Source organism: Dendrobates tinctorius, unplaced genomic scaffold (assembly GCF_039654945.1).
Source record: "Dendrobates tinctorius isolate UK_male_01 unplaced genomic scaffold, ASM3965494v1 ptg000098l, whole genome shotgun sequence".
Taxonomy (NCBI): domain Eukaryota; kingdom Metazoa; phylum Chordata; class Amphibia; order Anura; family Dendrobatidae; genus Dendrobates; species Dendrobates tinctorius.
Genome location: NW_027361766.1, coordinates 3,427,677 through 3,444,875, shown reverse-complemented (window position 1 = coordinate 3,444,875; position 17,199 = coordinate 3,427,677). Strand labels below are relative to the sequence as shown.

Here is a 17,199-nt window from a genome sequence, read left to right as displayed (position 1 = left end):
AGCTCTCTCAATGCCTTGGGTCGTCGTTACTTAAATGTACATGATGTTCTCGCACAGCTGGGCGGGAATACTAATTCTGGTTGGGAAATTACTTCGGCTTTGACTAGCAGTGGGTTGTACAGCTGCGTTCTCACCTGACATGGTTTGTGCATGTAAATGGGTCCATTCCAAAGGGATGCAAATTTCAATTAACTATTGATGGACGATTATTAAATTCAAAGCGACAAAGGTAATTGAGGTGAAATGTGACATCATCGGACTAACTATACATAATTTCATCCTTGTAAGTTGTATGTGACGCAACGATCCAGATAGTGTGCGCGTACATGGGATCCAGCTGTTCCAAAGTGAACTTGCAAACTATTTGCAGATATCTGGATCTTGGGACTTGCACGGAACACATGATCAGAAGTTGCTACGTCATTTTTGAATATGGTTTAAAGAAGCCCTCCTCCTCCCATCAAAGTTTTTATCCTCTTAATATAATGCATACATACATACTGTTGAGAATTATTTTTCAAACTTCTTCCTGCTAAGTCCTGGTTTTGGGTGCTTCAGAAATAGTGTATAATACTGTGATCCTGCCCTCTTGAACGGGTATTCCCATCTCCAAGATCCTATCCCAATATGCAGTAGATGTAATAATAATAATATTATTAGCAAATACCTCCAATTAGACATGTCATTTGACAGCGTGGGAACCGCAGCTGTCTGACCGGCAGTGATATTTTACCACCGATCAGAAGCGGTGTTTGCCACGCTGTCATTCAAGCAAATGGGGTATGGGGGTTCGGCTCCAGGTACTGTTCTGGTAACCAAACCCGAACTTATTGTAACTGTTCGGCTGAACCTGAACATCCGGGTGTCCGACCATCTCTAGTCATAACCATGAATACCTAAAGTATTTAATCTAAGCCTTAAATAATAAGGAAATTTCATTATTCTTTACAATGAGAACATTATACCAAAATTCAACAGCAATAATTAATTGGTATTACCTCCATCATCACAGTCTTCAGGAGCTTTGGCTTTCTTGCATAGCCTGGGATCCAACCATGTTGTGGTCTTTGTGTTATGACTGATAAGAAAAATATATAAAATTCAAGATAATATTCTAGAATTTTAAACAATTATACTAAAAGTACTGCTATGGGGACAATGCCCTAAAGCAGCACAAAGGAATTCCCTTCCTCTGAAACAGGACACCATGTGCTTTAGTACAGACATGAACTTACTCAATGAAGTAGATCATTCCTGCATCAGTGTAGGCCATTTCCCAGTTCTTTGGAAGGGGCTCCAAGTTTTCACCTTGAGTTAAGTAATTCCTGAAGTCCATTGTACTGTTTGTCTGGTTGTAGCTTGGGACCGTTTTTCCCCAATCTGTAGCATCAGGTCTTTCTCGTTCTAAAATAATTACATGAACATTACATGAATAGGGAGACACCATCTAAGGGTCAGTTTAGGTTAAGTGGGGCACTGAATGACCAACGATAAGCAACACGTTTACACAGACTGCACTTCTGATGTGCACTGAATGACGTGTAATAGTTCAGTGTTCATAGGCTGCCTTTGTTCTCGGCAGCACGAGTCCTGTTTACACGGGATGATACACTACTGACAGCAATCTTTTGTGCAGGACACAAGATCATTTAACCTGACATTTATTCATTAATTTAAAGGGTGACTGGCAGCCAGTTTAGACTGCAAGATTATCACAAAACCTTAAAGTGGTTGTTCCCTTTCAGTAAACTAATGTCCTGAGCTGCAGATTATTATAAAAAAATAAAAAAAATGTACTGTCCTCACCTTCCCTGGGTCCACTGGCAAATCTTGGGATCGGTTTGGGATCAGCTGAATCTCGGACAGCAAGTCAACAGCCAATTAGTGTGCTCAAAGGCTCTGAAGCGGGTGATCCGTCTACAATGACAGAGCAGCTGAGCTCACTGATTGGCTGCATCGTTGTCGTCATGATTTTAGCGCTGCAACCAATACCAAACACCAGGAGTAGTGGTGGAGTAGATTTGGGGAAGATAAATCCAGCGTACTTTGTTCCTTTATAATAACCTGCGGCCAGAGACATTCGTTTACGGAAAGGGAAGAACCCGTTTAGTCTCAACAATTACTTTGTTTTCACAATGCAAAGAAGCCTCTAGAAAAGACTGTGAAAAAGTTGCAATATGGCACCAAAAACAATTAAAAAATTCAAATTTTAATTATAACTTCATCAAAAATACAAGAAATAGAGACAGGAGATCCAAGACATGCGACATCTTACACATTTTGGACAGTAAGGCTAAGTGCCCACGTTGCAGAAATGCTGTGGAAATTTCCGCAACATTTCCACACTCCCACTGCGGGTAAAACGCATACGAATTTGCATGCACTTTTCCCACAGAAAACAAGCGTTTTGGAAGCGTTTTTCGCTTGCGCATGCCAAGCATCGCTTGGAAATGTGATTGACAGGATGGTCACACTTGTCAAGCATAGTGCTTGACAAGTGTGACCAACTTTTTACTATTGATGCTGCCTATGCAGCATCAATAGTAAAAGATAAAATGTAAAAAATAAAAAAAAATATTGTTATTCTCACCTTCTGACGGCCCCCGATCTGCTCTGCGGCGCTCCCGTCATCTTTCGGTCCCAGTAATGCTTTGCGCGAAGGACCTGAGATGACGTCACGCTCGCGAGATGTCATCAGCGTTCATTCGCGCAAAGCATTACTGGGACAGGAAGATGCTGGGAGCGTGGTGAGAGGCGGGAAGGACTTCAGGGGCCGCCGGAGGATGAGTATATCACTATTTTTTATTTTTATTCTATTTTTTTTTTTACAGGATTATGGTACCCAGGGCCTAGAGGAGTGTCTCCTCTCCTCCAGGCCCTGGGTACCATCCGCACATGATCTGCTTACTTTGCGCATGGTGGGGATAGCCATATGCGGAAAGTAAGCGGATCATTGCATTCCTACGGGTGCGGAATCACCGCGATTCCGCAAAAAGAATGGGTATGCTGCATATTTTCCGCGATAAGATTCCGCCGTGGAAAAATAGCCAGCATTAGCACAGCATGTGCAAAATGCCATTGGATGCTTTTTTTTTTTTTTGCGTTTTCGCGGCAAAATCGCGCGATAAAAAACGCTGCAAAAGACAGCTACGTGTGCACACAACCTAATGTCCTTACTCGTAGGCATAATGTGCAAGAGATCTTGGCAAATAAATACTTGTTCAATATTCCAAAACAAACGAAGTGAGCTGATGTATTTTTTCTTTATATTCTACAAAAGACCAGCTCTTTGAGAAGATCACTTTCTTATCCAGACCAGGTTTTGTGTGACAGATTTTTAATAAGACCACACACGTCAATCCAATTTTGGATGGTCATCTCAAAGAGGTTTCAAGTCTTTTTTGACGATGCTATCATTTTATATTGTTTTGCTTCAAAACACATTTTTCATACTAGAATATTCATCACACTAGATTATTACATTATTAAGCTACTTTACATTACATATAATTATCATTTACTAAAAATTCTCTCTGTGTAGATCTCAAGGATCTTCACTCTGTTGTAAGTTGGTCTCACCTGCACTTCCGCTACTGCCATTCACGGCCTCCCTTTCCTCATCCTCCTCTTCCTCCGGGAGTGAAGAGTCAGTACGCTGCATTTTACTGACCGAAGTAGTTCTTTTCCGAGTAGTCTCGGTATCAAAGTCTCCATCAAAAAGGACCCCATCCACTGAATCAGGCTGGAAAGGACTAGGCTCAGCGGGAGGCTTTGGAGTACCATAAAAATTGCCTATAGTGACACAAGGTGAATTGAAATGACGCATGATGATATGAAATAACACTTAACAATACAAAAAAAAATGAAAAATAGACAAACGAAACACTATATTAAAAAAAAAAAAAATCTAGGCTTCTAGTTTTAATTTAAACTTAAATCCATCTTTGGACCTTATAGTAAAATAGTGCTACATCTTTTTGACCCATAGGTTAGTACCCAACTAGGTCAACATGAGTGCAAGTTTTCCCTCATTTCCATTGCCACCTTTCAAATTGTTACTTATAGACTGCCCATTTACATAAAAACAATTGTCTGACTAATCAAAACGCCCCAAGACGAAGTATACATAGGAGAATAGATTGCCATTATTAAAAGAGTGTCATCCATCACGTCTCATGCTATAAGTCCAATTCGTAGATGCTTGTTTCTGCACATAATTATATTCTTTAGGCCTCGACCAGGCACCAGTGCTGCACATACGTATTATATCTGTGTTTTTTAAGGATAAAACACATACCCATTGGTCTATGGCAGGGTTTCCCAACTCCAGTCCTCAAGGCACACCAACAGATCATGTTTTCAGGATTTCCTTTGTATTGCACAGGTGAAGCAATTATCACCTGAGCAATACTAAGGAAATCCTGAAAACATGATCTGTTGGTGTGCCTTGAGGAGTGGAGTTGGGAAACCCTGCTCTATGGGACACTTCACATGGCCATTTTGTTCTGGTATCACACACGAAAAGTACCAATACAAGTCTATGAATCATCCGTGAAAAACACGTAAAGCATACAGGTGGCATCCGTGTGATGTCCTTATTTAACATTGAAAAGGATAAGAGAAGCTTTGTAACTTGAACATTAGTGATGAGCGAGTAGCATTGTTGCTCGGGTTTCCCCGTGCATGCTCGCGTGTCCTCCGAGTATTTTGGCGTGCTCGAAGATTTAGTTTTCCTTGTCTCAGCTGCATGATTTGCGACTTGGAGACAGGCTGAATACATGTGGGAATTCCCTAACAAACAGGCATTCCACACATGTATTCAGGCTGTCTATCAGTCGCAAATCATGTAGCTGAGGCGATGAAAACTAAATCTCCGAGCACGCCAAAATACTCGGGAGACCACCCGAGCAACGAGTATACTCGCTCATCAAAATACTAATGACATACTGACCAAACACTGATGACACCCATACCGTTTTTCTTTGTTGTTGTGTACGTGAAAAATAGACTTACTGTAAGAGAACCAACACAATTGCATCACATTTGTTACACTAACATTCATCTGCTTTACATCCAGCCAAAGAAAAATATCTAATCATACTGCAGCTTTTTCTAGGAAACATAACAAAATGGTGCTGTGTGTTGTAATTATCTCTCTCTACCTGTTGCAGATAGAAACATGCGATCCTATTTCCAAAATCCCATTTCTGCATGTGTGCATCGGTAATGAGCTCAGCTTTGCCCATTCGCAATGGAAAAGTACAAACGCGTTTGCCCATAATTCCTAAATGTATTAAAATGAGCAAATGTGCATCTGAAGGCGAAGTAGGGCAGCAGCCATTACGATGGAGCCTCAATAAACACAAGCATTATGAGCATTAGGACACAAGAAAGAGGTCTGGGATGATGACCCATTTCAAAAGTTTCTTCTCAGATTTGAAAACCTATCTTTTATCTTCTTCTTGAGTTTGAGTTCCTAAGAAAACTTCTTAGCCACTGTAGATTCACGCACTTTGGCAGCCGGTAGAGTACACACAAGAATTCAATTCCGGTGTCCAAACAGTGAGGGGTTAAAGCTTAATGAATGATCACAGCTCTCAAATAAAAACAGCATTTTCTTGGTACAAATGTGTGACAAAATAGACAACATAGTTGACATAGCAGATACGGGTGCACCCGTTTAGAATAAATTCCAAAATCTCCCCCACTGGTAGAGACTGACTAACACAACAAGGTCCTTGTCACCTCCCACACACATATAAGTCTGAGTCTGTTCAGCACCTGGAAAGCCTGGAAAGAAGATATGGGTGCGGTCCTTCCCACCCAAGCTCTTTCGGTCGCTCTTAAAACCAAGACCTAAAATCCAGTCCCATTACAATCCTCTCAGCAACCTACCTCATCTTTGTACCTTACATCACCTAGACTAGCCACCTCGGTGACACAACTCCCTTCCATGACTTTACCTCTTGCTTTCCATTAGCACCAATGTGAATATGATTCCTTATCTGTACACCACTCTTGAATATGCTGGCACTATATAGTTGTAAATAGTAGAAACAAAGACAAGTACACATTATGTTAGGGAGCTTAATGCATCAATGCAGAGACAAACGCAACTTAGGGCAGATTTGCCATTTTTCTTATCTGCAAGGATAAAGGTTGCTCGTAAATTCCACTCTGACTGCAATAATGCAAAGTTGACTTGATCTAACCATACCTTACTGTACCAATCCACCGAGACCTATCAAATAAAAGGTAAGCTGACACTTGTGACCTCCTTTAATGTAGATGCAATATTAGCAACAAATGTGACCAATTTGATGACATTCATATAAGCATTGTCACTTATGGCTAGGATGCTTTTCAAACAAAGATGGAATTGTGAGAGCAAATGGTCATCCATCTGGATTCAGGTTATAAGATAGTCAAACCTGTTGATTTGTGCAGATCCCACTCAATTTTTAATTGATGACTGTTGTTGGGTGATACCAAGATTGACCACATTGGATTCTAACATGTTTAACTCTTGTTCCAGAAAGAATAACGGTGACTTATTCCCCTCTTCACAATTGTGCATGTATAATTAGGGAGTTGAGAGAAATAGCTGACTAAAACTAAATGGACACCTACATCCATTTACTAAATCCATTAACATTAGGCTGCATTCACACATCCATGCGTTGCGGTCTGTGGTTCACGGACCAGCTGCAGGTATCCTGACCCGAAACAGACAGTCTCATAGGCACATATGAGGCTGTAAAGTTCGGGTGAAGAAACCTGCTGTCAGTCTGTGCATTGCAGTTCGTACGCTGACTGTGACAAAGATATGTGACAAGGTGATAGATTGAACTAAAATGATCATCTGTTGCGTTAAACATAACAACGAACTTCGCTTTAGTTGACTGAAGAATGACCATGATCGTCTGGATCCCCCTAGTAAAAGATGTCACATAAGCGTTTAAACAGGATAGGAATCATGAATTAAAGGGAACTTGTCACCCCCCTAGGCGTTTTTAACTAAAAGAGCCACCTTGTGCAGCACTAATGCTGCATTCTGTCAAGGTGGCTCTTTTAGTTGGGGTCCCTTCCACTGCTGAAAGAATCGTTTTTATAATTTGTCACTCATACCTCTAGTTTGTCCGGGGGACAGGTCTTTCCCCCCGAACACAGACGCCTCACAGCCATCAGTCATTTCCTCCATTCTTCTGGGCGCTGCCTCCTCAGCGTTCAGTTATTTACCCGGCGCCTGCACAGTAAACTTGTTTCTTGGGCATGCGCAGTTAGCGCTGGCCGTCCACTGACATCACATGATGTCTTCCTTCTCGCGCCTGCATGGACGCGCGGCCCGAGATCCCGCCCCGCAGTGTGAATAAATCAGAAGCGACTGCGGGGCGGGATCTCGGGCCGCGCGTCCACGCAGGCGCAAGGAGGAAGACATCATGTGATGTCAGTGGACGGGCAGCGCTAACTGCGCGTGCCCAAGAAACAAGATTACAGCGCAGGCGCCGGGTAAATAACTGAACGCCGAGGAGGCGGCAGTGACAGGTTCCCTTTAAATGGATGAATAGCAACTGGTACAGCGTAACAGACTTATCCACCATATTTTTGTGCTTAAAACATATAACTCTTGTGTGTAGTGGATCAACCCCAAAGTAAGCACAAAAATATTGACCATGATATATTATCAATTTTTATTGTTAGCATACAAAAGACACAAGTGACAAAAATACAATTAAAAACGCCATACAAAATTAGCCATGAATGACACTCCAAAAAAACAGGTTCTAAGGTAGGAACCTGATATGTGCCCCCTCCAATATGCTTGGGCAGAGACCTATGAAATTGATTTACATGAGAATATAAGTACAAACATGAAAAAGACCTATATAAGCCATGTATTGGATAGAATAATGAACATGACAAAGCATTAGAAACACCAAGCGTTTATAATGTGTATGCCAAAATAACCCTGATGGCGAGAAGATCACAAAGTGACCCTAAATATAAAAACCCCTATTATGAAAATAATATTAAATAATAAAGGTGTGGACCCAACATATGGTTTGCAGTTCCCAAAATGATCTGTCTAGGAAAACCTTGAGGCATGTGTGTAGCATGGGGAACAAGAATAACCTGAATAGCGATTCACCACAGATAACCATGAAGCATTACCGCTACGACACAACACATAAATTACAGTTCCCAAAGTGAACTATCTGAAAAATGATGCATAGAACACAGGCGATGCTTATAGCATGAGGAACAAAATAATAACCCTGATGGCAAATAGCTATAAAAAATCATGAATGCGGAAGCCCTGATACATGGAAAGATAATATACTAATGACGGTATACAATCCATGTGTGGTTACAATTTTCCAATATACGTTCTATAAATGATCCATAAACATGTGGTGCCGCTAAAGAAACAAATAAGGTCCCCTATAGTGCAATACCATGTGCAAGGTTGAAATTATGACACACAGGAAAGCACTAAGGCCTCAAAAGTGAACTGAAATGTCTCTACAATCAGAGACATGCCAGTGCACAAAATGCCTGAAAATAAACCCAAAAGGGTGAAGCAAAAAGGTCTAATAGTAGGTCAGATACCCGCAAGATCTAAAGACTGGAGGGGGGATGTGACCCCACGCGTATCGCCACCTCTAGCGTGGCTTCCTCAAGGGCAATGGAGGTAAGTCATAGTCACAAATGATGTTCCTTATATATGCTAAAAAATCACAATGAACAACTTACAGATGATAGACCAGTACGGCGAGACTGGAGACGGCGTCCAGAAGTGACCAGTGCACAGGCGCTAAGGCTGGTTTCACATTTGCGTTTTTTAGCGCTGGAAAAAAACGCATACCTGCGCATGCGTTTTTTCCCCTATATTTAACATGGGTGCGCATACCTGCGCGCTGGTAAGCGCACGTATGCGATTTTCATGCGCTGCGTTTTTTGGGGTGTGCGTTTGTATTTTCCAGACGCAGCATGTTGCATTTTTTGGCCCTGCAAAAAAGCGCATGCGCACGTATTGCGCTAAAATTGGCCATTATAGCCTATGGATGCGCATATGTGCGCACTGGCATGCTCATGTATGCGTTTTTTTGCACATGCGTTTTTTTTTTTACCATTAGTTTAGACAATGGAATTTAGGGGTTTGGGTAAAGTTAGGGTTAGTTAAGGGGGTTTAGGGTTAGGGTTAGGGTCAGGGTTAGGGTCAGGGTTAAGTATGGTTTGGTTAAGGGTTAGGGTCAGGGTTAGGGTTAGTTAGGGTTTGGGTTAGGGTTAAGTATGGTTTGATTAAGGGTTAGGGTCAGGGTTAGGGTTAGGGTTAAGGTCAGGGTTAGGGTTAGTTAGGGTTTAGGGTTTGGGTTAGGGTTAAGTATGGTTTGGTTAAGGGTTAGGGTCAGGGTTAGGGTCAGGGTTAGTTAGGGTTTAGGGTTTGGGTTAGGGTTAAGTATGGTTTGGTTAAGGGTTAGGGTCAGGGTTAGGGTTAGTTAGGGTTTGGGTTAGGGTTAAGTATGGTTTGATTAAGGGTTAGGGTCAGGGTTAGGGTTAGGGTTAAGGTCAGGGTTAGGGTCAGGGTTAAGGTCAGGGTTAGGGTTAGTTAGGGTTTAGGGTTTGGGTTAGGGTTAAGTATGGTTTGGTTAAGGGTTAGGGTCAGGGTTAGGGTTAAGGGTTAGGGTCAGGGTTAGGGTTAGTAAAGTCATGGTTTGGGTTAGTGTGAGGGGCCACCTAATGTTGGAAAAAAACGCAAACGCGGTAAAAACGCACTAAAAACGCATACAAACGCTTAAAAACGCTGCGTTTTTTTCATGCATGCTCATAAAAATGCTTGAAAAAAACGCAGCAGTTGTATGCTTATGTATGCGTTTTTTCAATGCGTTTTTTTGCGGGAAAAACGCGCTGCAAAAAAAAGCAAGTGTGAAACTAGCCTAAGATGAAATCAAAACCGAAACCTGGAAATCGGAAGGCGACGCAGGCGCAGTCCAAATGTGTGCCGAATTCATTTGGATGTGTGAACCGCTGCGTCATGCGCATATGCTATATATATATATATATATATATATATATATATATATATATATATTTTCTTTATTATTTTCTTTATTTATATTCCCAATCTTATTTTGGACATCACCTTATGCATAATTTTTCTTTCTATAATGGTTTCTCAATGCAGACTACTATCATTATCCTCATAATGCATGAGCATTATTTAATTTTCCTCTATTATGCATTGCAGGTCACATGTCATTGTGACCAGTTTTGTTAGGTTTTCATTTATTTATTCATTTATTTAGCATACACTGGATGTTGCAATATTCTTTTTCTGTTATTATATATAGATTTTTGTTTTCTTACATATGCGCATGTTTGTATGTCTGTCTGATTCCCATATGTCACTACGTTTTCGCCGTATTCTATTCTCAGGCCCTGGCCATGATTGGGCATTGGGCGCCTGTGCATCTGCTCCCCCCGCACATAGCTCTTTGGCCGCAGAATCATTTGCGGTCTCCTCTCTTCTGTTCACGCTTGCGCAGTCGTGCCTGTTCGGCACACATTTGGACTGCGCCTGCGTCGCCTTCCGATTTCCAGGTTTCGGTTTTGATTTCATCTTAGCGCCTGTGCACTGGTCACTTCCGGACGCCATCTCCAGTCTCGCCGTACTGGTCTATCATCTGTAAATTGTTCATTGTCATTTTTTAGCATATGAGGAACATCATTTGTGACTATGACTTACCTCCATTGCCCTTGAGGAAGCCACGCTAGAGGTGGCGATACGCGTGGGGGTCACATCCCCCCTTCAGTCTTTAGATCTTGCGGGTATCTGACCTACTATTAGACCTTTTTGCTTCACCTTTTGGGTTTATTTTCAGGCATTTTGTGCACTGGCATGTCTCTGATTGTAGAGACATTTCAGTTCACTTTTGAGGCCTTAGTGCTTTCCTGTGTGTCATAATTTCAACCTTGCACATGGTATTGCACTATAGGGGACCTTATTTGCTTCTTTAGCGGCACCACATGTTTATGGATCATTTATAGAACGTATATTGGAAAATTGTAACCACACATGGATTGTATACCGTCATTAGTATATTATCTTTCCATGTATCAGGGCTTCCGCATTCATGATTTTTTTATAGCTATTTGCCATCAGGGTTATTATTTTGTTCCTCATGCTATAAGCATCGCCTGTGTTCTATGCATCATTTTTCAGATAGTTCACTTTGGGAACTGTAATTTATGTGTTGTGTCGTAGCGGTAATGCTTCATGGTTATCTGTGGTGAATCGCTATTCAGGTTATTCTTGTTCCCCATGCTACACACATGCCTCAAGGTTTTCCTAGACAGATCATTTTGGGAACTGCAAACCATATGTTGGGTCCACACCTTTATTATTTAATATTATTTTCATAATAAGGGTTTTTTATATTTAGGGTCACTTTGTGATCTTCTTGCCATCAGGGTTATTTTGGTATACACATTATAAACGCTTGGTGTTTCTAATGCTTTGTCATGTTCATTATTCTATCCAATACATGGCTTATATAGGTCTTTTTCATGTTTGTACTTATATTCTCATGTAAATCAATTTCATAGGTCTCTGCCCAAGCATATTGGAGGGGACACATTATCAGGTTCCTACCTTAGAACCTGTTTTTTTGGAGTGTCATTCATGGCTAATTCTGTATGGCCTTTTTAATTGCTTTTAGTTGTATTTTTGTCACTTGTGTTTTTTGTATGCTAACAATAAAAATTGATAATATATCATGGTCAATATTTTTGTGCTTACTTTGGGGTTGATCGCATTCACTATACACACTTCTTTTCTTCCTTCTGGCCTGTTTCTCTAGGTGTGTGGACTGCAGTCCCCCATAGATTATTTGTAGTGCCCTCAAGTTTTTTTCACACTTTTTTTTTAAAACATATAACTCTGTCCTTCATCTTACCTCAGTATACAGAAATCCAAAACAACTGAAGCTTTTCACTTCCTGGACAGTCCTAAAATGCAGGACCCAATTACAAATCTTAGCACTCTTCAAACCCTTAAAAAGCATGGATTCCCCTACTCTGAACTTAATTTTCCACCTGTGAACCAGTCATAAAAAAATGAAGTTACCAGGTTCCTCACTTTTTCTTGTACTGCTACCTCTACTGGTGGTGACTCCATTCCTTCAAAGCTCCTTAAGTCCCTCTCCCCAGCTGTCACCACTTGCCTAACTAAAATATTTCATTTTTTCTGTTTTTTTTTCTTCTTCTTTCAAACATACCATTGTCGCCCTATTTGTAAAAAACATCCATTGACCACAACTGCTCTGCTAATTACAGACTGGTCACTCCATCATCTCATGAGTTCCTTCTACCTGAAACTGAATCTTTCCAAAAATGAAAGTTCTGTGTTTCTACCCACTGCTAACCTATCTAAGGCCATGAGCACACATTGAGTATTTGGTGAGTTTTTTACCCCAGTGTTTGTAAGCCAAAACCAGGAGTGGAACGGTCAGAGGAAAAGCATAATAGAAACATTTGCACCACTTCTGCATTTTTCACCAACTCCTGGTTTTGGATTACAAATACAGAGGAAAAAAAACTCACCAAATACTGAATGTGTGCATGTGGCCTTAGCCTGAAATTGGCGTTTTCGTGTTTTATACTGCTATAACTCCCAAGCAGCGTGCCCACTGTCTTACGGTTAGGTTTTTTCACTCAGGTTTTTCCTTTATTCCATATATTCAATCACTCACTTGCTCAAGTCACATGAGCCTTACCTTAACCTTAAATAAATCTCTAGTATCTACACTTTTCATACTTATGAAACTGGAAAAATTCAGTCACTTATTTATTCTCTTATTCACTACTGCAACTTACTACTTACCATATCCATGTAATGCTCTCCCTAATCTCTTCCCTCTCCAATCTATACTGAACACAGCAAACAGACTTCTATTTCTGTCCAGCCGCTACACTGATGCCTCCCATCCTGTACCAATCATTGCACTGGTTGCCCATCTACTATAGAATACAAAATCAACTCCTCACACTCACACACTGATCTCCTCCCTCATCTCAACTCGACTCGTACTTTCCGTTCTGCTAATGATTTAAGATTATCATCCTCTATATTTGAGCCACCATTCTAGTTTCAAAGGCTTTTCTGGATGTACTAGTTTTCTGGAATATACTACCCCAAACAATAAAATTAATTTTTATTGTCTACAGTTTTACGTGAGCCCTTAAAACATCTCACTTTAGGGAGGCCTATCACATCACCTCACTAATCTAAATGTTCTCAGTTCTCCAGTCATACATTTTTCCTCACAATCTGGTCCTTTCTATAATTTCCCACCACACACTCCATGCACTTAGTGGTATTTTGCATCTGGACATATACAAATACTGGCTGGTAACCGGTTCACACAACATTAAATGAATACCAGTAATTATTAAAATGATGGCTGGACCATACACTACAACCATGTTTTACCTTTTATGTCACCACTATTTCCTAAGATTCCAAGTTCTTACTAACAGTACCTTCACTATTTTTAGTTGAAATGTAGTATTGTGTAACTCTACAATGTGTGATATGGTTTGTACAGGTCCCCACTGATTTGTAAAGTGCTGTGGAATATGTTGGTACTATAAAAATAAAATCATTATTTATCAAACCAGATGTGATAACCTTTTCTCCTCCCCTTCATCAGTGAGCCTTGAACATCCATGACTGATTTACTGGTTGTCCATCCATGGACAACTTATGGTATCAACCACTTAATACCAGTAAGACCCTACAAGACATTTAATTTTAGCGATTCTCTGACTCAAGTCACTAAGCCACCACAAATTGGATCTTGTTAAGTTTTGTCAAATCCTTACACTTGGCCATTCTTCCCATTTCCTAACCAAGAGTGATGTGTTCTAGCAACACACGTCTAGTAAAAGCATGTTATAGTTTGTTCCCCCCAGATAGATTTCCTTTTAGCTTAGGATTTTGCTAGGTAAGTGGATGATGCCAAGCTTACTGAGCAAAAGAACAGTGCTTTACATGCTCAAAAAGCTATACTGCAATCGCTTGAATACCCAACGTACAGAATAAAAGAATGAAAGATAATGGGAGTAGTACGTTACAAAGGATGTGAGAGACCTTTCTGTAGAACTCATCCTTGAAGCCAAGCTTCTTCATTGCTGCACCTTCCTTGGTATAGAATGCAACATAAAAAATGTCTGTTATCCGGACCCTTCTACCCAGGCACATCTTAAATAATATACTACAATGAGCCAATCTTCTCAGCCTTTAAGGAATGTCAGAATTGCACTACAATCCACGTCACAGAAAAGACTATTTAGTAAGTGTGAGCCATGTAATTAAAAGTTTTCAGAAATAGTGAAAACAACAAGTACCGTAACTTTTGCCAATTGTAAGTTTAGAAAGAAATAAACTCAATCTGCACTCAATGTACAGATATAAAGGCTTTCATAGGGTTTTGAAGCTATAAAAAAAAAAAAAAAAATCACATGATGTGGTCACTTCAAATAACAATTAAAAAAATATGAAGAGTAAAATTGATTATAATGTTACCCCTACTGCAGGGCCTAAAGGAGATTCAAAGAGCACCGAAGAGGGAAGTTCTGGGCCCTTCACCGCCACCTCCAGACCTGGCCCGCCACCTCCAGTCCTGACATTGCATAACAACGCATCCGTTTTAGCCAGATTATTCTTTTAATATCCCATTTTGAGTTTCATCAGTGATATACTGGATATGATCAGTAGATTTACATAATATGGTAATGATTTGCTCTGGCACATTTGGAAAGACTCTGTTTTCTGCTGCTCTCAGTTAATAAATCAATCAATGAAATGTATTCCAATAAATGAGTATCTGGAAGTCTTGATCTGGGACAGATTATGAGGGCAATGTGGGTTTCTTAACCAGGTCTCAAGGCCAGACTGCCCTCATCATAATATTTTTTGCGCCACCATCGGTGGTGCTTATCAACCGCATGGAGTGTTGCCGTAGCTCCGCTGCCGCCGATAGTCAAAGCGTAAATTACATTATAATGAATTGGGGATGGGGGTGAGCGAGAGGACATGATATGGGGAGTTTATAAATATAAAGAACTGGAGATTAGGGGTAAGCAAGAGGACATGACATGCGAAGAAAATAAATATAATGAATTGGGGAAGGGGGTTGAGCGAGTGGACATGACACGGGGAGTATATAAATATTATGAATTGTGGATGTGGGGTGACAGAGTGCACATGACAAGGGGAGTATATAAATATAATGAATTGGGGGTGGACATGCAATTATAAGTAACTGGTGATGTATGGGGTCAGAGGAGCAGGCTGGGTGGCAACTTGATGGTTTGCTGTGCTATATCTAGTCTCCTGACTGAATCTGAATACAAGCCTCTCTCACGTAGTCTGCAGGAGAGGCTTGTAGAGGATTCCATTACTCTCCGTGCCTGACCGGCACAGTCCCAGAGCAGCTGGAAGAGCGGTCCCCACAGTTCAATGACTGAACCCCGGCAGAGCAGTGATCGGTGAGTCACACTCCAAAAATAACTTGTCAGTGCTAGTAGCGGCAGAGATGCTGTAATTAGTAGTAGGATGGCTCACAAGAGGTCTCAGTGTCTAATAGCAGGAGACAAAAAAAAAAAATTTTTTATGGCAGTGTTTTTGGACGCAAAATATTTTCGCTGCATCAAAAATGCTAGTAAATCCGTATGTGTTCAGTGAACCATGCACAGTGGGCATGGGATTTCAATAAATCCCATCCACTGTGCTCGTATCCTAGAAAGCAGCGATTTTGATGCAGCGCAGGCAGGCTCGGACTGGGCCACAGGGTAACAGGGGAATCTCCCGGTGGGCCCCTGTGCAGATCTGGGCCCCCAACCCCACTATATGGATAGTACTAGGCATAATTAACTTGATTTACTCTGTACAGAAAAAAACAGCATCTCATCATTCATTAACCAAGCTACCTAGATTATTATTATTTAGCGATATAGGTACATTTGTGAAAGAGGGTAGTGTAATATTTGTATGCAGATGAAATTGGGCCCCCACAGTCAATATTACTGGTGGGCCCTTGGCACCCTTGTCCGACACTGAGCGCAGGTGAGCTGCATCCAAAATGCTGCTCTTCCTGATCATGGGCACATACCCGTAGCCAGTTGAAAAATGACTGAATGTTCTGAGAGGGCGAAACAAAATAATATCATTGCAGTTATGATACCTTTTAATGGCTAACAAAACTCCTCTTCATCGGCTGTAGTTTGTTTTACAAAATAAAACAAAACCTAGCTTTACTCCCCCCTTACAGGGTCCAGCACCGAGTCTCCACATGTGCTCCCAGTGTCTGTTATTGTCAGCAGCGCTTACACCTTGTCAACAGCACTGTGGCTAATCGATGCCTCCAAGTGGCCTGTGGCATCAATTCGAGTAAAACCACCAAGTTCACTGATTGGCTGCAGCGTTGTCTATGTGATGTCAGCGCTGCAGACAATAACAGATGTTGGGAGCTCAGCACTGGACGCAGGTAAGGTGGAAGTTGAGCACATTTTGTTTTAAGACAGGGATTTCCTGAAATTGGAAAACCTCTGCATGAGTGTGCATGACAGTATGTAAGATGACAGTACGAGGTATCTTTTGGGCACAGTTTGGCTTTATTATTTATGCTCTGTTTTCCCCCTGCCCTATCTGAGAACAGAGAGAAAAGCAGAGCTCTTTGATATAAAGGAGGATTTAATATTACAGTCTGACAACTATTACTGAATCAGTTTGTGCACAGAGAAGGTTGTCAAGCACTCTGAGCCAGATATCAGGGCTTTTTGGGGTTGTTGTGAGGGATGGAGGGGTTGGAGGGGCTCCATCTGCCTCAACCATCTAAGGCCTGTTTCACATTTCAGTTTTTTGACGTAAAAATCCGCCAGCGTGTGAAAAAACGGATCCGTTTTGCCACAAACGGATGACACAGGATCCGTTTTTAGCTGATAGTTCATGAAATTTAAAGTGACACAACTCTGGAAAAGGAGGAGGGGGAGAGAGGGCATGCTCAGTATAAAAAGGCGGATCTGTTGGCGGATTCCGTCAAATAACTGTTGCCAACGGATCCGCCGCCCATAGGAGTCCATTATAACGCACTGCGGACAGCGACGGATCCGTTGCTATCCGCTTTTTCGATGCAC

The 17,199-nt window shown here is 41.2% G+C and overlaps 1 protein-coding gene across 3 annotated transcripts in view; it reads right to left on the bottom strand.

Moving 5' to 3' along the window:
* Positions 1-17,199, bottom strand: part of MAGI3 (membrane associated guanylate kinase, WW and PDZ domain containing 3) — a 414,340-nt gene that overhangs the window by 134,792 nt on the left and 262,349 nt on the right. For all 3 annotated transcript variants that reach the window (XM_073587058.1, XM_073587056.1, XM_073587057.1), the window contains exons 4-6: positions 3,580-3,792; positions 1,236-1,404; positions 999-1,078 (exon numbers count right to left, since the gene is read on the bottom strand). In XM_073587058.1, coding sequence (XP_073443159.1) covers positions 999-1,078; positions 1,236-1,404; positions 3,580-3,792 — 462 coding nt within the window. The remainder of the gene's footprint in view (positions 1-998; positions 1,079-1,235; positions 1,405-3,579; positions 3,793-17,199) is intronic.